Below are 21,053 nucleotides of genomic sequence, written 5' to 3' on the forward strand. Positions count from 1 at the left end.
CCGGTAGGAGCCCTGAGTCGCGATGATTAGGTACCCCCCCTTTAAGGCGCAAGCTTGCTTCGATGTCGACGCTCTACATCCTCGGGTCCCGGCCCTCGAGCGAGTCTCAGCCGTCGCTGGTTTGCCAGGGCGCGATGCCGTGGACAAAACCAGAGGGTGAGGACTGGAGAGCCGGTAGGAGCCCTGAGTCGCGATGCTCAGGTACCCCCCCTTTAACACGCAAGCGGCCGACACGAGGGAAAAAGGGGCGCCACAGACAGACACCAAATAACAAGTATGATGGGTCGAATGCATAGCCAGAAGATAAACGCAGGAGGGATACATGCCGCTGGGTCTGACCCGGGCGACTTGGGGATGATGCAGCCCGAGGGGCGCCCCCAACAAGGTAAGCTAAAAGCATGAACAAAAGGGATACACGCCGCAGGGACAGACCCACGCGGCCTGGGAATGATGCAGCCCTGGGGGCGCTCCCAGCTGGAAATGAAACTTGGAAGAAGTTACCTGATAGTGTTGACAACGAAGGGGTGTTGAAGTAGCAGACGTAGCGGGCTGCGGGAGCTGATCCTCATGAGCCCCCAGGCCCAGGAGCCTCGGGAGGCCCCGGAGGCGCCGGTGGCTCCTCGCGAACCATCTCCATCTCCGCCAGGACCGTGGAACGCCTGGCCTCCTGAGCCTCCAGGATGCTCCCCATGAGGCACTGGCGCACCGCAGCCGCGTTCGGCAAGCCGTAGGGCATGCGAATGTAGCTGTGGGGTGGGCCTTTGCAGCACCTCACACGTGAAGGCCGGAAGCCCTCCTGAGAGGCGGCTCGGTTGAGCCCTGGGATGTTGATGCAGACGTGCAGCCCACCATCCTCGCCTGGATGGGGGGCTGCGGCGGGTAAGCGGCGGCTGCCACTCATGACTCTTGACTCCTGCAACTCCTGTGTGACCTGACTAACAAACTCCTGAGGGTTCGGCCCTCCTTGCTTTGCTCCTTCCTGAGGGAAACGTGCTCTAAAACACGCCTCCAAGTGGTGCCCAAGCGCCTCCCTCGTGACCTTAGCAAGGTCGGTGGCCCTCCATGGGGAGCCCTCGAGCCCTGCTTGAGGAGGGCGTCGGGCGCGCCTCCCTATGCGACAGAAGGAGGTGCCTCCTGAGCAGGCGCAGACCCTGAGGGGCCTGCCTCCTGAGGGGTCGGGCCTGGCGATGTCTTCTTCTTCTTGGGAGCGGCTTCGGGGAGCCTCCCGCTCCCACGATCTGGGTCTTCAAGTGATGCAGCCTGGAAAGCTCGTTCCAGGGAGCACACTGTGTCTCTTTCTTCACAGGGCACCGTGATGACTCCACCGCTTCCTGGCATTTTGAGGACGTTGTAGCTGTGATGAGTCACGGCCATGAACTTGGCGAGAGCTGGGTAGCCGAGGATGGCATTGTATGGCAGGCGGATGTGGGCAACGTCGAAGTCAATGAGCTCGGTGCGGTAGTTGTTGCGGGCTCCGAAGGTGATAGGGAGGTGGACCTGCCCGATTGGGACTGTGGAGCCGTCGGTGACTCTAGAGAAAGGCTTGGTTGGCTGAAGCTGATCGTAAGGCACTTGGAGATTGTTGAATGTCTCTACGGACAGGACGTTAAGCCCCGCCCCGCCGTCGATGAGGGTCCTGGTGACTTGCGCGTTACTGATGACTGGGGAGCAAAGCATTGGGAGGACTCCGGCTGTAGCCGCGCACTTGAGCTGATCCGCTGAGCTGAACGTGATGGCGCACGCCGACCACCTGAGGGGGCGCGTGGCTTCAAGCTTGGGGAGGACTGCATTCACTTCGCGGGCAAACTGCTTGAAGATGCGCTGAGAGGCTGGGGCCTGAGCTCTGCCCAGGATGCAGGTGATCGCGCGTGGATCCTGGAAGCCCCCAGCCCCCTCGTCCTGATGATGGTCCTCTTTTCTCCTAGGCTGCAGAGACAGTGGAGGGAGGCCTGCGTTTCCTTGCGGGCGATCCTCACGAGGCTGATCCCTCCAGTCTCCCTCGCGAGGCTGATCCTGCCAGCGATCCTCGCGAGGTCGGTTGTGCCACCCTTGGCGAGGGCCGCGGTCTTCCCAGCGTCCTGCGTTCCTTCCTCCTCCTCGGCCGTAGCCACGATCGTTGCGGTCGGGGCACCGGCAGACCCTTCCTTCTCGCACGGCTCGGAGCTCTTGGAATTCGTTGGTGTTGTGGGTGTGGAGGTCGTGGTACACACAGTACCGGCTGCCCTTGAAAGACTCGGGCTGATCTCTGCCCCGCTTGGTGTCTGGTTCTGCCACGAGCACGGCAGCCCCCTTGCGCTTCACGTCCTTGGCCTTGGATTTCTTCTCTTCTGGGTCTGCAGCTGGCAGCTCGAGGAGGGAAAGGCGCCCTTCCTCAGCCCTGGCGCACTTGGTTGCCAGGTTGAACAGCTCCAAGGAAGTGCACAGATCTTCATGCATCGCCAGCTCCTCCTTCGTCTTGACATCACGCACGCCGTCGGAGAAGGCCGAAATGATCGCCTCCTCGGTCACCCTGGGAATCTTGAGTCGTGCACTGTTGAAGCGCTGGATGTACTTCTGCAGGGTCTCCCCTGGTTGCTGCTTGATGCGGCGCATGTCGCTCATGGCAGGTGGCCGGTCGCGAGTACCTTGGAAGTTGGCGATGAAACGGGTGCGCATCTCGTCCCAGGAGGAGATCGTGCCTGGGGCCAGGTTCAGGAGCCAGGTGCGGGCACCGTCCTTGAGTGCCATGGGAAACCAGTTCGCCATGACCTTCTCATACCCGTTGGCGGCTTCGATGCCCAGCTCGTAGAGCTGGAGGAACTCCGCAGGGTCGGCCGTGCCGTCGTAGCGAGGGGGCAGGTCTGGCTTGAACTTGTAGGGCCACGCGACGCTGCACATCTCGGTGGTGAAGGCGCGGCAGCCTGCTGTGGCCATGGGAGGCCTCTGGTGACGAGGAGCTTGGTCTTGCGGGCCCCAGTGCGCTGCAGCTGGGAGCAGCGCGGGGTCTTGGCGTGCTGGAACGGGAGCGTGGTCGCGACGGACTGGAGCAGGGAGCACTCGGGCAGCTTCTTGGGGGCGAGGGACCTCTTGGCAGCTCCGCTCCTGCTGCACTGGCGCCGGACGGGGTGGGTTCCGTCTAGGGGCCACACGCCTCGGGGCCAGAGCGCCTTCTGAGGGGGAGGCGGCTGAGGCGCCCCCGGAGCTTCATTGCCCGCGCAGGGCGGGGCGCGGTGCAGCGAGAAGGACGGCGCGGGGGAGCCCCCTGCGGCGCGGACGAGCTCGGCTACGCGGTCGAGCCATTCTTCGAAGACGTCATCGACCGGTCAGTAGCGCAGGAGCTCGTTTGCCGCGATGAGCGCAGCCCGAGCCTCCATGGTCGCGCGGGACAAGGAACCAGCCGGGGCGAGCGAGGGAGTGGCAGTGCGGCCGTCTCGCCTCATGGACGGGTGCTGGGATGATGCCCGCTGCTCGTTCCCCGCCAGGCCGGTGGCGGCGTTGACGGTGGGTGACGGGGAACGACGGGGGTGGCCATCGACGGGGGCCATCTGGGCGACGCGGGAAGTGAGAGCGGCTCGGTGCTCGGCGCGGGCTCGACGAGCATCTAACATGGACGCGATGGTCGGTGAAGAATAGGGCGGTGGAAGACAAATTCTGGCGCACCCCTACCTGGCGCGCCAAATGTCGGATTTCGGGTTCCGGCAGACCCTCTAGATTCGAACACTGGGGTGTGCGTGGAGATTTAGCCCTCTGCCTACCTGCACCTCACCGCCTCGCTATGAACTAAGCAATCAAAGGAACAACACAAGAGACATAGAGTTTATACTGGTTCAGGCCACCATTGTGGTGTAATACCCTACTCCAGTGTGTGGTGTGGTGGATTGCCTCTCGGGCTGATGATGAACAGTACAAGGAAGAACAGCCTCGCGAGGGTCTGTTCTTGGCTGGTGCGATGAACTGCTAAGGGAGTTCAGTTGCTCTCTCTACTGGTTTCTAGGCGAGGGTCCGATTGATTTCTCGATCTCCCTACCTTGTGGGTGGCTAGTCCTATTTATAGGCAAAGGCCCAGGGCCTCTTCCCAAATATTGAGCGGGAAGGGCACCAACATTTGGCCATTTTGAAGGGGAACATCTAGTACACTTATCCTGACTAAAGTTGGTCCTCGCCTGCCAAAGGCTCTGGTGGTGACGCCGGCTTGGGCTCCACGATGACTTCCATCCTGCCGTTCTGCTGGTCTTGGTCTTGTTGCACCGAAATGGATACCTTTGCTTGATGCTCTCGCCTGCGCTTGCCCCCTTTGCACCAAAGAGGAAAGAAGGACACTGTGCGGGCTGGCGCCCGCCTGACGCCCTTGGTCGTCATGGCTTGCGTCATGGGCACCTCGCGAGGTACCCTGCCTTGATCTCTCCGCCTCCTCACGAGCCAGCCTGACGAGGCCGTGCCTGAGGAAGCCTCCTGTCATCCACCCCACAAGGCTTGGCCCCTCGCGAGGATCTTGAACTCGTGTTGATGAAGATGGGCCATCCTGGGCCGCCCCTTGAGCCACGCTGCAGGCCGTAGGCAGGCAAGTCTGGGGACCCCTGTTCCCAGAACATCGACACAACTCATGTCGAAGTTCTTCGAAGGGGTGTGAAGCCACCATGTCGATGCGTAGTCGTGGAAGGTACTTGTGGCGCACTTCACTTGATCTTCGGAGGGGGCTTGATGTATCTTGAGGTAGTCGTTCATCTTGCGCTCCCACTTGAGGTACTCTTCAGGGTCATGAGTGCCAAAGAATGGAATCTCATAGTCATTGTCAAAGTCGAAGTAGCTCATGGAGGTAGTGGACTTGAGCTCGTGGAGTAGGCGAAGATGCTGTAAGTCTGAAGGCGAAGATGCCTGGAAGTCACTTCACGAAGATGCCAACTTGTTTGATGAAGCTGAAGTGTCGGGGTCGATGTCGATGTACTATATGGTCTATCCGCACGGGGGTGCAGGAGGCCGTGTGCATGGGGTTGGCAGAGATTCCAACATGCTCTCGTCAGAAGGCTACTCTTCTGTTCTTGTGGTACGCCCTTGATGAACTAGAGCATCCTGGTCTTGTCGGTGTCGATGTGGATGTGTATTTGCTGGAGATGGTAGAGTCTTTGCACTTGAGTGTCTTCTCGAAGATGAGGAAGACTGCTTGCGGTTGTTGATGAGGACCTTGAGCTCCTCCATGTGCCTGTCCATCTTGGCATCGATGAAGTTCTTCATGGCATCGAACTCGTCGTCATAGTTGTAGACTGGAGATGATGTGCTTTGCCTATCCATCACAAGACTCGAGCAAAGGTGAGTAGGAAATGAGATAAACAATACCGAGCTACATTTTCCCAAAGTTGAGGATGTATCCCGTGTCACTCAATGTGAAATGAAAGAATAATGGACTTGGTACCGGACTTGTTCACTCACACATGCAAAGTAAAGCTTGTTGAGTGGCTTGGTTAGGACAACTTGGCACAAATTCATGCAAAGTGAAGTCCAAGATATTGTAAATGTTGAGATAAATCCAAAGGACTCAAAATGCAAAGCAAGTGTTCAGAAATATAGAGGAGGGCAATAAATAAACACACACGATGGGATAATGGGGCTTGTGCAACTATAGGGATGACAATACAAAATTGTGTAATGAAGACTAAGCTCGTGTTGCAAAAACACTAGGAGAGCACTAGCTTAATTGCACACTTGGGCACGATTAACCATTTGCCACCAACCTATATGCATGCAAGCAAAATTCTTCCTATTCCATGTATATTCATGCTCAACTCTCTTTTGCTTATAAGCTTATGATCTTTCTTTTCTTGCTTAAAAGCTTTTATTGCTCTTTTCTTCCTTCACAGTTTTCTTATTGAGCCTTGACCAAACACATGAGATCAGTATCACAAGTTATGTACGGGAGGAAGCAATTGCACTATATGATATATCCAATGATGCGACAATATGATATCGTATCACTGCACAAGTTTTTGTGAAGCCCGACATTACTCGGATAGCTAGTCTCAATAGGTATGAAGGTATGCGCAAAGGGCTATCAAGATGTATTGGCAAGGAAAAGTATATGACGGAATGGATACCTTCATCACACTTAACCTCACAAAGTCGGGGGTAACTGGCCTTGCTTCTGGTTGAAGATGGTCTCAAAGGATGGATGGTCGTCATCGATGCGGAATGTCGTGGTGGATGTAGTCGATGGAACGATACAAGTTATCGGTGGTTGATGAAGATGTAACTGTTCCTAAGTAGCTGAAACACCTTAGGAGACTCAAATCACAACTCAAACAACCACGAATGCAATAAGAACCAAAATGGGTTAGGTTGCGGAAGTCTATGGTGGTGGTGTGGAAGTTATGACGGAAGGCCTATGCAAAGATGTGCAAATGCACAAATTTTGATGGAGTCAAATTATGGTAAAACCAGTATGAGCAGCTCGGGCACGTCGCTAGCTTTCCAACGAGCCAAAGAACACCTAAATCGGAGTTCGGGAGTGGGAGATATGACCAAAAATGTGAAGCTGGGCTGCTGTCCTGTAGGGGGCGCCGTGCGCACGGGGTCAAAGGCCCATGAAGATGGGGTCCCATGCGCATGGTACATGTGCCGAGGATATATATGGGGTCACCTGGAATTTTGCAGGGGCCCATGTGCACGGGGCTCGGGGCCCGTGGGCACGAGGGTGGCGGAAAAATCATGATTTTGAGGTCAAAATTGAAGGGGGGAAAGAAAAATTAGGCTATGGGGACGCAATAGGAGGTGGATCTACTTGCTAAACACCAGACTTTTGGATTGAAATCAACAAAAACTCACAAGAAATGTCAAATCACAAAAAAATTGGTATGACTCTTTTTGTGGGGGATTTTCAAAATTGGGCAAGAACAAGCAAAATGAGGCTAGAAAACGGCGGGGAGACTCCAAATTCATGATCAACGTGGCTATGATACCAAGATGTTGTAGGGTGGAGACTCTAAGTGGAGATCTTTCATGAATTGGAGGGGGATTCGCCGAAGAACACGAAGAACACAAAGGGAAACCATGAGAGGAACACTCAATAACAAGTCCAATCACACATCCACTAGACAAGCAACACATGGATCCACAAGAGACATGAACAACAAAGGGAAACAAGATACATGGTAAGGTTCATCCCAAATCCTATGAAGGAGATGACGTCTTAATGATCTAGATAGATCCTTCCCACAAGGGGGTCTTGAATCCCTAAGGATCTTCTCCAATGAAGGTCTTGGACTCCAATGGAGTCACTACTGCAGGATGCTGCTAACGTGACACTACGATCAGAGACCCTTCGACGAAACTGTGTGCGATGGAATAATCACAAATAGTGGTGTAAAAAACCATCAAAAACTGTGCAAAATGTTTGCGATGAAGGATGCATAAAACACGGTTTAGATTTCGGTTGCTTGTGCGATGTAGGGCATACAGTTCAGTTAAATTTACTGTTTGTGATGAGGAACAAAAGAAATGGGCTGCCAGATGAAAATGTGTGCGATATACAGCATACACTTCACTCGGATGAACTGTTTGTGATTAGGCAACACAAAAGAAACGGTTAGTCAGATCAAGGTGTGTGCGATATACGGCATGCGGTTCATTCAGATGAACTGTTTGCATTGAGACAAGAGAACGGAAACGGTTCAATATAACAAGATGTGTGTGATACGCGACAAACAGGTCTGTTATCACAAATATGTGCGAAGACCGATAATAACATAGACGATTGCTTCTAATAAGACGTATGTGATATGCTCTGTCTACACAACATATATTGGCCATTGGGGGACGGGCGGTCATCCGGATACGCCATAAGGATGCGAAGAGGCATCCTATATCAGCAAGGACTAGTTGTTTCACTAGTAGCTCATGTAAGAGAACTCTCAAGTTAAGTGTGCTCAGGCTGGAGCAGCCATCAGATGGGTGACTGGATGGAAAGTTGTGTTGATGTTAAATTAACTGATAGGATGGGTCATATCGATCAAATTAAATGACTCATATGACCCATCCCATGAGTTAATTTAACCTCGAGGTCCTTGTTTTTTATTTTTATTTTATTTTTTAACATATGTTAAAGAAGGTCTACTGCATTACCTTTTGACAATGTGTATACGTGACATACAGTTGATCCATCCGACTTGTTTGTGATGGAATAAGTCGTGTGTGTTGTGGCCAAATGATTGCTAGTGTACAACCGTTTGCGATTGATGAATTCATCACCAACGGGTTCCCTAGTGTGGTCCTTGTTCATCTCGTCATCATCTACTTCTTGTGCTAGCTCGATGTTCCTTATATGCTAAGTTTCCATCAATTGATGGCGTTTTATGAACATGCCACCATTTCCCGCCAATTTCCTCACCTGTTTCCCGCCACCCAGCGATATTGCGCATAAACCTAGGCGTGGCGCGATGCATAGAGGCAACAAGTGCAGCCTGTAGCGCATCCACCTTTTCCAAGCATGCCAACCCACCAAAGCGTCACCTCTGCCATCAACCTCATCGACGAGGAAAAGTAGAAGGCGCCATGGCCCGTCGAGGCTGCGGTGCTCCCTGGCAATGTGATGGACGACACCGTGATGCGCGTCATCGCCAGGGTTGAGCAGACCCTTGGCACATGGCGCTTCAGCGCCGCATATTAAGATAGGCATGTCAGCACCGAGAGGCTGCAGCTTGATGCACAACATGATCGATGGCGTACCGTAGAGCAAGCTAGGTGCTTCCGCGCCGATAGGCTGCGGCTCGCCACACATCAAGATCATTGGAGCACCACAGAGCGAGAGGCGTGGCGTGCTGCATAACAAGAGCGGATCCATCAGCGCCCTTGCCTGCTATCGACAGGGTACACGTCCCTTCAGTACCCCCATTCCTCGCCAGGAGTGGGCACATGCCCTCTGCGTCGTACTTGCACCAGAGGCCAGCCGCACCGTACTTGGACCGGACGCCCGCCGCGCCATTCACCTTGTCCGTGACCCGCTCGATGCCAACGCGCTGGTCGGTAGGCTCGACCGCCTCCTTGGCCCAAGTGTCCACCTGGGCGCAGTAGAGGAACATGGCCTTCGCATCCTCGAGGTGGTGATCTTCGATGAAATAGCCAACTTGGAGCTCGAGATCGCGCTCTAGATGTGCCACGAGCATGTCGACCGCTTGGACGAACGCCTGCACAAGTTTAGACAGAGCCAAGAGCTACCGTAGGCAAGGGCTGCTGGTCATGGTCTCATGGACGTGTTTTATTTTGTTGAGTCGTTTTGACGTGGATAGCTATGTATTCACAGCAATCATAGTATTGCTCTGTTTCAGTATGGGTACTCTGTTTTCCATTCTTATATGTTTTGTTTCAATGTGTGTTTATACGCTTTCCATTCTGTATATGTGGATCATAACAAATAGATTCAAATTAGTACACAAAAATAGATAGAAAATGGAATTCATATTATATATAATATTAATTATTCATTAGTTCATCATAGAATATATATAATTAATATCATCACATATACGTGATGATACTTAACTACTATGTATAATGCATAAAATTGAAAACGAACAATACTAAAACTAATAATCCCTCCTGGGGCTAGTATTTCGGCAGCCCCTTGCCAGCAGCTCCCTGGTGCATGGTGTCTTCCCTGAGCGAAGGCAGTACTCCACCTCCTCCGCCTTGCAGCACTTGACTTGTAGATCTGCCTCTTGTAGGCGGACGAGCGCGAACGATCTTGCCATTTTGTTGGGCGCCCACCGGAGCTCCTCGTCGGTGGCACGCTGGAGCTTATTGGGCCAGCTCCACGCAGCGACGAGGTGCCTAGCGCCTTTGGCCTTCCTCGCGAAGTACACATCTTCGTACACCTCCTCCACACGACGACGTGCCCGCCCTTGAAGCTCTGCTGCCTCCTTTTTCCAGGCGGCATCACGGTCTTCACAGGCCGCCTGGTACATGGCATCCTCCTCTGCTATCTCCTTCTTGAAAGCCACTTTCCAGGCTTTCTTAGCTGGCGGCAGCGACTTCCAAAGACAAAGATCATACTGGCCCCAAAACCATTCCAAAGTTGGGGGGTCCGGTGCAACATCGTCCGGCGGCGCGTAGGTGTTTTTGTCGCTGCTCTTCGAGTGAGCGCCCTTGGGGGCGGCGACTCCTCGTTGGCGCGTGGGCAGACCGGCGATGCCATGGAAGAGATTTTAAAGAGAGAGAGAGAGCTAGCAAGGGTAGGATCTAGATGAGAATGCAGGCGGGATGACGTGAGCAAGGTAGTATTTATTGGCGGCCGAAATCTAGATCGACGGGAACAGTACACACGCTGGTCACAAAATTTACGAGTACTATTGTGTGAATTACACACAATTCCCGCAGCAAAATTCATGTGTGAACATGATAGCTGACGGTTCCTAATGCAGAACCATGTCTGATTAATAAAGCCCGCCACTCACCTTCCAAACCTCGAGGCGCGAAATAGAGTGCCAATCGTGTGGGGCCGGTTGTCTGCCAGATTTTACATATTGTTTTTGAACACCAGATATTTACATCATCTGATGATTTTTTTAAATCGCACACAAGTACACAAATATGATTTTTCAAACCGTTATGGTTAGCCGTTGCATGTAGATGCAGTTCAAATTTGAATTGCGGTCATTAAATGGCTAGAAAATCACTTAAATGTCTTCAAAAGGTCAAATGACCTCTGATTGTTTTTCAAATTTTCACGTGACAGTTGTATTAGTGCACGATACATGTAGAAATTTTTTGAAGGCCGTAAGAGGAAGCTATCTCCCGTTCGTCATCAAACATGCATTGTTCCCTCTCGGAACCACGAACCTTCTAGTGAGTTGCTCCAGTTTGTGAGGGGCGTGTGTCTAAACTTTCGTCAAACAAGCCAATTTTTGTACCACGTCAACTTGGTGGCATGACATTACATCAAGCAAGTTTTCATGTTTTTCTGATCATTTTTTAATTTTTTGAAATTAAAATGCCATGGCACTCCATGCATGTGTCCATGCCGTGAGACCAATATGTTTGAAAATTCCTTCTAATTTACCGCACATGGAATTAACACGCACAAAACTACACAAATATGATTTTTCAAACCGTTATGGTTAGCCGTTGCATGTAGATGTAGTTCAAATTTGAATTACGGTCATTAAATGGCTAGAAAAACACGTAAATGTCTTCAAAAGGTCAAATGACCCTTGAAAGTTTCCAAATTTTGACATGACAGTTGTATTAGTGCACGTCACACGTAGAAATATTTTGAAGTCTGTAAGAGGAAGCTATTTCCTGTTCGTCATCAAACATGCATTGTTCCCTCTCGGAACCACGAGCCTTCTAGTGAGTTACTCCGGTTTGTCCGGGGTGTGTGTCCAAACTTTCATCAAACAGGCCAATTTTTTTACCACATCAACTTGGTGGCATGACATTACATCAAGCAAGGTTTCATGTTTTTCTAATCATTTTTAATCTTTTGGAATTAAAATGCCATGACACTCCATGCATGTGTCCATACCGTGAGACCAACATGTTTGAAAATTCCTTCTAATTTACTGCACATGGAATTAACACGCACACAAGTACACAAATATGATTTTTCAAACCGTTATGGTTAGCCGTTGCATGTAGATGTAGTTCAAATTTGAATTACGGTCATTAAATGGCTAGAAAAACACTTAAATGTCTTCAAAAGGTCAAATCACCCTTGAAAATTTACAAATATTGACATGACAATTGTATTAGTGCATGTTACACATAGAAAAAAAATTGAAGTTCGTAAGAGGAAGCTATCTCACGTTTGTCATCAAACATGCATTGTTCCCTCTCGGAACCACGAGCCTTCTAGTGAGTTGCTCCGGTTTGTGAGGGGTGTGTTTCCAAACTTTCATCAAACATGCCAATTTTTCACCACATCATCTTGGTGGCATGACATTACATCGATCAAGGTTTCATATTTTTCTGATCATTTTTATTTTTTTGGAATTAAAATGCAATGGCACTCCATGCATGTGGCCATGCTGTGAGACCAATATGTTTTAAAATTCCTTCTAATTTACTGCACATGGAATTAACTCGCACACAAGTAATACGATTTTTCAAACTGTTATGATTAGCCGTTGCATGTACATGTAGTTCTAATTTGAATTACGGTCATTAAATGGCTAGAAAATCATTTGAACGTCTTCAAAAGGTCAAATGACCCTTGAAATTTTCCAAATTTTGATATGATAGTTGTATTAGTGCATGTTACACATAGAGATTTTTTGAAGGCCGTAAGAGGAAGCTATCTCCCGTTTGTCATGAAACATGCATTGTTCCCTCTCGGAACCACAAGCCTTCTAGTGAGTTGCTCCGGTTTGTGAGGGGTGTGTGTCCAAACTTTCGTCAAACAGGACAATTTTTTACCACATCATCTTGGTGGCATGACATTGCATCAAGCAAGGTGTCATGTTTTTTTGATCATTTTTTAATTTTTTGGAATTAAAATGCCATGGCACTCAATGCATGTAGTGTCCATGCCGTGAGACCAATATATTTGAAAGTTCCTTCTAATTTGCTGCACATGGAATTAACTCACACACAAGTACACAAATATGATTTTTCAAACCGCTATGGTTAGCCGTTGGATGTACATGTGGTTCTAATTTGAATTATGGTCATTAAATGGCTACGAAATCACTTAAATGTCTACAAAAGGTCAAATGACCCCTAAAATTTTTCAAATTTTCACATGACAGTTGTATTAGTGCATGTTACACATTGAAAAAAATTTGAAGGTCGTAAGAGGAAGCTATCTCCCGTTCGTCATCAAACATGCATTGTTCCCTCTCGGAACCATGATCCTTCTAGTGAGTTGCTCTGTTTTGTGCTTGTTGTGTGTCCAAACTTTCATCAAACAGGACAATTTTTTTACCACATCATCTTGGTGGCATGACATTACATCAAGGAAGGTTTCATGTTTTTCGGATCATTTTTTAATTTTTTGGAATTAAAATTGTCACATCCCTAGTTTCTGGCAAGGCTAGCTTCATGTGTGCATCATGTTTAATTTCAAATGAATATGAAGTGAGGATGGCAGAAACCCCAGCACCACTTAATCCAACTAGGGTTTCCTAAAAATCTTTTTCAATGAACTTGAAATGCCCTTCTAAAATGGTCATCATGTTTGCCTTGGTCTAGAACCTCTGACAAAAATGGTTCACATTTTTCCAGGACAACAAAGAGTCACTGAATTAAATCATATGGTATTTGCATTTGGGCATTTAAATGCTATAAAATATTTTTAATGCCCAAATAATCCTAAACTGAAATCATTGCTGTTGGAAATATTCCAAATAGTGGCCATAGTCAGTTGCATGATTTTTGAAAGTGACTAGCTATTTTTAATAAATCCCTAAAAGTTACAGAAAAATAAGAAATAGAAATAAATAGAAAATGAAAGAACCTAACTAACTTACCTGGTAGCCCTGCTGAGGCCCAGCACTATAGCTGGCCCAGCCCAGCCGCCCCACCGTCTTCAACCTCCTGCCAGTACGCAGGAGGGCGTGTGCTTGCCGCACGCCGACCACCTCCTGCTTGCCTGCGTGCACCTCCGACCCCCTCGACGTCCATCGCGTCGACACGCACCCCCCCGACCTCTCTCTCACTCTCCCTTGGCCTCCTCCCCCTCCTTTGCATCTCCCCGGACCGCACCTGAGAGCGGTCGTCGCCGCCGTTCGCTGCCACCACGGCCACGACCATTCCCGAGCCTCTCTGATGTGCCCCCGAGCTCCGCCGTGCCACCATCTTCCTCTCCATCATCTCATGCAACCGGAAGAGCCCCGACATGTCATCCCCGACCCCTTCTTCCTCCTTCGGCCACGAAGATCACCGAAGACCTTCCTCCGCCACCAGACCCTCCCCGACCTCGCCGTTGCCTCTGCTGGATTCGTCATGAGCCCCTGCCCCTTTCCCCTCTCCTCCCCGCTTTATTTGCTCCTCGTAGCCGCCGTTTCCATCGGAGCCGCGAGCTCGGCTTCGCCGGCCATGCCACCGCCGTGGCAACAGCCGCTGCACCTCGCAGGTGAGTACACCAGCGTGTTCACCACGTTACCAGAAGCCCGTAGCGCCCACCACTACCAAAAAAATACACTTCCGTGATGATACACGTTTGTCACAGTAGGTCGCGTTTTTTGTCATGCATGTACATCCATGACAATTTTATGACAGAATCAAGATAGTCATACATGTGCTTTCGTCACAGAAGTGTTCCATGACATTACCAAAATTATCATCACAGAAGTGTCCACTTCCATGACGATAAATCACGCGTCACAGAAGTGCTTTCGTCAAGGGTGACCTACACGTGGCATCCACCGTAACGGAACATCGTTAAGCTATCGGGTCGGGTTTTGGATCTGATAACCCGTTAACAGCCCCAACCAATGGGGATTTTCCATGTGTAAAACCATCATTGGCTGGAGGAGACACGTGTCAGCTCCGCGTTGGCACAGGTGTCACTCATCCAATGGGCGAGACGCGCCTATGATATGTTGACACGTGGACCGGACCATCAAGTTTAAATGGGCCGGACCAACTAAAGGCCCACAAGATTTTGTGGACCATAATGGGCCGGCCCAGCTAAAGGCCCACGAGATTTTGCGGGCCATAATGGGTTTGCTGAGCTAAAGGCCCACAAGATTTTGCGGGCCATAATGGGCCGGCCCAGGTAAAGGCCCACAAGATTTTTGTGTGCCATAATGGGTCGGCCTATGTAAATTCCCACAAGATTCTTGTGGATCATAATGGGCCGGCCAGCTAAAGGCCCACGAGATTTTGCCGACATTAATGGGCCGGCCCAGTTGTAGGCCCACAAGATTTTGAGGACCCTAGTAGTCCAGCCCATTAACTGGATGCCATGTTTTGGGCAAAATGTCGGCCCATATTTGATTCGGTCCATTAATGGCCTGCCACGTTCCGGGCCTAATAATGGCCCATATGAGATCCGACCCGTTAAAAGCCTACCACGTTTTGGGCCAAATTACGGCCCAGATCAGGTCCGACCCTTTAAGAGGCTTTGGGCTAAATTATGGCCCATATCAGATTCGGCCCGTCAACTGGACGCTATGCTTTTGGGCACACTTGCTAAAGGTCCATTTAGTAATTCGACCTGATATTAGTTTCAGCCTGTTAAGGGCCATTTAACATTTCGTCCCTATATTAATTTCAGCCTGTTAAAATCCTGTCATATAGTTGGGCCTAACTACGGCCCGGTTTGCATCCGGCCTACTCGCAGCCGATATCTGATTGGGCCAAACAAGGACCGAGACAATTTTGGCCTATTAAAAGCCCATGATTTGATTCGCACAATCATGGGACGGGGTCCATTTCGGGCTGCTGCCGGCCCGTGAGCTGTTCGGCACGTTTCAGGCCCAACCTACTTCTCTGCCTCCTAAAAGCCCATTGAGTTTTCTTGCAAAAAGAGGGCCGAGGGTTACTCGGCCTATTAAAGACCCGAATCTACTAGTGGGCCAGTTTACTTTTGTCCTTTTAACGGACCAAGATGACGAGGCCCATGATGCGGATCATACATCATGATTGCATGACGGCCCGATATGTGCTGTAATTTTACGGTTTGGCCGGTTTACTGCGAAGACAGGATATATATACAGTAAAATAACTGCAGCATCGTGAATAAGAAAAAACCTAGACTATACAATAAAGAAATTACGGCATATTACATCCATTGGGCATCAAAGTTCGCCACTATGATAATAAAGCACAAGCAGATAGCAGATTACATACACTGGGCATGAAAGATCGCCACCAGTGCAAATAAACACGCCGACAAAATAATATACAAAACCAACAACACTTCAATAGAGTTCAAGAAAGGTTAGCCCTGCTGGGGAGCTGCAGCGCAAGCAGCTGAGCAAGCTGATGAGACTGCGCTTGTTCAACACTTATATCTTGCTCATTCTGAAAGATAAACAAGCAGACAGATGACAGTTTTGCACATAAAAGTATCTGTGCTGACAATTCATCACATTTCTTACTGACGAATAAAGTGACATAGTTTAAAATTGCATTAACACAATATGGTATTGTTTTGGTCAAGACATGGCAGGAAATGACATTGTGAAGAAGTTGGCAGTTTCACGACACCACTGGATTACAGATCAAGAACTCATAAGTATCAATGTTAGTGTGCTATCAATTTATCCCATTTCAGATTGGCAAATAATGAGGCGGTTTAAATAATAGTAGAATGATATGACATTGTTTATAGTTAAGACATTGCAGAATATGACATTGTGCTGTACTGGGTAGGTTCACCACACCACTGGATTACGGATGAAGAACAGAAGCATACATGAAGTGCAAAAGAAGATCACTTGCTCTGTATAGTTTAATTTACATGGTATGAAGAAGGAACTTGGTTGTACAACTGAAAACTTAAATTGAGAAGGACAAACTTTTGTTTATGAACTACATAATAAACTTTAAACATGCAATTTGATGCAAACACCAAAAAAAACCAGTTGTTGTAGTCATGCCTAACCAAATATACACAACAAAGTTTGAAGGCTTGAGAAGGACAAACTTACATTATTGGTCAAGATAAACTCTATAAAGCCCTTGTCCATGCTGATGGGGGGGGGCAATTCAAGAAGTTTACCACATAATCTTCTTCATAAGCATTGCCTTTATTCTACATTTTGTTAAGAGTAAATATAGATGTGATAATATACGAAAAAATGGAGAATATTTAAGATAAGATGGAGAGTGATGCTACATAACCAAGTAGCTATAAATGTAAGTGCAGCGATACAGGCAAAAGGTACACCCAGGAGCAATGCATAGCTAAACTTCTTCAGTACCAACCTTATGGTAAGAGTAAATATAGATATGATGTGTAGAAAATGGAGGGCAAAGGAAAATAAGCTGCAGAGTGATGGTACATGAACAACTACCTGCCAATATAAGTACCTTGATAAAGGACATCAGGTACTTACAAGAACAATGCAGAGCTAAAAAAATTCATTGGCATTGGATATATTCTACACTAATGTAAGCATTCATACAGATCAGATAATTTGGAGCGAACAATTGATAAGCAAGCTATCATGCATACTGCTATCACATAATGAACCAGGTATGTATGCAAGTACAGTGATACAGGACAACAGGTACTAACAAGAGCAAAGCAGCGGGCAACATATTTGCGATATCCTGTCATTCTTTTCAAACTGAAATTATTTTTCAAGCAAATTTTCTGCAAAAAAGATCCGTAAGGCACATGCGGAAAAGTAGAAGTTCAAATTGTCATGCGATATCATAGACAGTACCTCATCCTCGGAATGAGACCAGTGCATAACAAGGTTTTTCCATTCAATGTCTTCTAAATTTAGCACAGGAGACTTTACCGGAAATTCGTTTATAGACTTGCCATCAAAGTGTGATTTCCTCAGGTAACATCGATACTGCTACAATGCTTCCTTGAAAAGTGCAAGCAAGCTTTGCTCGTCATGACCATCCAGAATTGACCCTCGCCTACTTACAACAATGCAATGTAAATCATTGATGTGTTCAATCAGCAGAAAACAGGAAAATAATCACCATGAATAACAACACTTACACGTAAGTGGGACAGGAAGATGTGAAAATGGTGTTTGTCTTCACTATAATCTTCCCATGATGGGAATATATGCACATAGTCCCTAACAACATTGAAAGCATTGTCTTTTAAACTGCGAATAACTAGAGTGGGGTTCTAATCTGCAGGAATTGGTCGTCTCTGCAGTTGGGATAGGTCTTCGGCCGGTGAACTTGCTGTAATTTTTGCTGGAGTGGGATTTTACTGTGGTACGGCTGGTGCTATGGCAACTCAAATCGGCATACCTTTTGCTGGAGTGCAGGTCCTGTGTAGTGGGGCTAGTGGTGTGGCCAGTGAAGTATGGGTACAGTCTGCTGGAGTCGGTCCTACACTTTGTGTCACTGGTTGTACAACCAATATAAGTGGGGTGTTGTCTGATTTCTCTGGCACAACCACATGTTTCAAGGACTTTGCTGGTGCTCCTTTAGGTTTGGCAATCACCCTCTTCCTTTTTGATGTATGATGCACAAGAACAACATTTGAGTGAAAAAACATGGTATGATGACAGATGGAATATGTATTGATAATGGATGGGCATGGCATCTTGACATATATGATGAGTAAAATAAGCAGATGGCGGTGCAACAAAGTAGAAGAAATGCAAGACAACATATGCAAGATACGTGCAATCAATAAAACCTTGCTAAATTATAACAGGCACCTTCATAGGTGAACATGATAGGCCATCTGCCTTCGACTCGTCGAGGTTAGAATAGTCATTAGGATCATATTCTGAACAAGAATCTACAAGTGGGGAGCGTATGAGTTTCATTGCATCCAGAATGGCACTCAATGCCTTGGTACCAATTTTGTAAGTCATTGCAGTGTTCCACAATATTCTTCTGATGCATGGATTCTGATATTCACTGTAATTACGTATAATATCTGAGAACCATGAAAACATAAATAGTTGTGAGTTTATCTTTGTAATGTAGATGATATTCTAATATAGGGGCGCCCCTGTAAACACTTGTGTGCTATCACTGGATTCTGATGAGAGAGCTCATGTGTGCTGTAATATGGTGCGTGCATTTATATAATCTGGCACAAGTACACAAAAAATAGGCTCTAGAAGTAAGGATGGTTGACAGATGATAGGTTCATAATATACTGTATAGAGAGTTTATTGCCAAACCATGATAACAAGAGCACATAGCAACTAGGCAGATCATAGTGTACATAACTGGGGTACACCATAACCACGATATATAAATCAGGAAAGTGGAACTGGCTTGAAAATACGGTGTTGTATTGCCATTAGTAATTAAAAGCCTATCGATCACGGTACATGCCAGCTCTATCAGCTGTTGACTGCAGCTGTCCCTGCGCCCCTTCGTGACAAGGAACATACTGTACGTACTAAATACAGAATAAACAAAGAGGAACATGTTAAAGAACAGAAGAGGAAGCATATTCTTGAGGTTCCGCTTCATTGCATACAATGGTGGTTGCCCACTCATGATGACTCACAGCGCCCAAAGAGCAATTCCATGCTGTCTCTCTATATGTGGCAATTTTGAACAAGAGTCATTAGGATCATATTCTGCACAAGAGTAGACAGGTGGGGAACGTCTGAGTTTATTTCATCCAGAATGGCACTCAATGCCTTGGTGCCAATTTTGTAAGTCATTGCAGTGTTTAGCTTCAAGAGTGGATTGTTGCTAGTGTGACACAAAGCAGTTAGACAGATCATAGTGTAGATATAACGGGAAAACCTTAAGCATCAGAGTAAAATCAGCAAAGTTGAACTTCCTGGAATATATGTGCTAGTATTGCCGGTACGTCTAGAAAGGCTTCAGATACCAGCTCTCTTCAAGTGAAGGTGCGGTATTGTTAATATCAGTGTAACTCTTAAAGGCGACACAACTCCCCGCATTTCCTTGCTATTCTTATAGGATTCAAGTGGGCAGGCCACTAGAAATCCTATTCCTATATTTACAAAATCCTACGAATCAAAGAGGCTCAAAGTGTCCATCACAACCAACCGTATAGACCTCTACACTGCAAATGTCCCCGCTCATCTTCAGTACAAGGAACATACTGTACTACTATCATACTCCCTCCGTTCCAAAATATAAGTCTTGGTACAGATTTCCACTATGGATCACATGCAGATGTATCCATATACATTTTAGAGTGTAGATTCACTCATTTTGCTCCATATGTAGTTCATGGTGGAATCTATACAAAGACTTGTATTTAGGAATGGAGAGAGTACATATTAAAGAAGAACAGAAGAGGAACATGGTAAAGAAGAGCAAGTAGATTTTGGATAATAAAATGTTGGTTGTGCAGTGCCCACACATGATGAACCAGAGCTCATTAAAAATGCAACTCCAAGCTGTCTCTCGACCATTTCACGCGGTTGGATGAAGATCCTACATCTCCTAAGGTTGAAAGGTCCAAGGGCACTTTGGTCCTTTCAGATGCGAGAAGATGGAAAAAGAAAAAGAAAAGCAATGGAAAAAGAAAAAAATGTATTTTAATCAAAGTACACGTGGGTGGTATATTTACGAAATTAATTTTGACAGTGGCATTTGTACCAAACCCCATATTGAAAGAGGCAAATAGCTAATTTTCTCAGAAACGGAAGACGACTCGTAGTAGCCTATGACCTATAAATACCTGGGCAAACGGGCACGAGCATCGAAACGATACGCCGATACGATCGCAACAGCGCCGCAAAACTCAAAACACAAGCGCAGCAGATCCAATCGAAGTCGAGCGGAGAACGATGTCGTCGACGCCGGTAGTAGGGCACGAGAAGGAGGCGGAGGCGACGCCGGAATCAGGGCACAGGAAGGAGGCGGCAGCGGAGGATGAGGTTACCTTAACGCCGGTGAAGCCCGAGGCGGCGGCGGAAGGGAAGAGAGCCTACATCCACATCAAGGTAACGAGCCAGACTTTCCCGGACGCCTTCGTCCGCGCCAAGCGCAAAGTCGTGCTGAGCCGCGTCATGGACATGTACTGCGACAAGCACTGGCTTAATCCGGAAGCCGTCGTGTTCCTGAACGACGAGGGCAAGCGCATCAGGCCCTCGCAAACGGCGGAGGAGGCCGGCTTGGATGACGGCGAGTATATCAGCGTCCACATCGCCCAGCTCGGCGGCTCCGGCCGTGCTTCGGCCTAGTTGTTTTCATGCGTATGCGTGAACCTTATGAGCAGTTAGTTCTCTGCTCCTCGCTTTGGATCGGGCTTATTGTTCTTGAAAAATAGTTTGCTTGGGCTGCAACTTTCCATCGAATGTACTATCTGATTTTATTCTAAGTAGACCATAATTTCTTGGTTGAATGCATATATTCCCAAAAAAATATAATGCATAGGAGCTGCTTGGTTTGCTTCTTTTTTTTTTTGCAAACCAACATTTGCCAAACTCAAACATGCCAATACTTGGCAACTTTAGCTAGTGATTCGTTGAAAACAAATGAAGGTGAGCCGATTTAGC

General features: G+C 47.9%; 1 protein-coding gene across 1 annotated transcript; it reads left to right on the forward strand.

Annotated features, from left to right (window-relative positions):
- Window positions 1-20,280: 20,280 nt before the first annotated feature.
- Window positions 20,281-20,839, forward strand: LOC119281724 (small ubiquitin-related modifier 1-like). The gene has a single exon (XM_037562180.1). It carries the CDS (start codon window positions 20,343-20,345, stop codon window positions 20,736-20,738), a length of 396 nt encoding a protein of 131 aa, XP_037418077.1. The 5' UTR covers window positions 20,281-20,342; the 3' UTR covers window positions 20,739-20,839.
- Window positions 20,840-21,053: the final 214 nt, after the last annotated feature.

This window comes from Triticum dicoccoides, chromosome 3B, assembly GCF_002162155.2.
Source record: "Triticum dicoccoides isolate Atlit2015 ecotype Zavitan chromosome 3B, WEW_v2.0, whole genome shotgun sequence".
Classification (NCBI taxonomy): domain Eukaryota; kingdom Viridiplantae; phylum Streptophyta; class Magnoliopsida; order Poales; family Poaceae; genus Triticum; species Triticum dicoccoides.

Coding starts and splice junctions, on each gene's coding strand:
- LOC119281724 (XM_037562180.1), top strand. CDS start 20,343: ATGTCGTCGACGCCGGTAGTAGGGCACGAGAAGGAGGCGGAGGCGACG.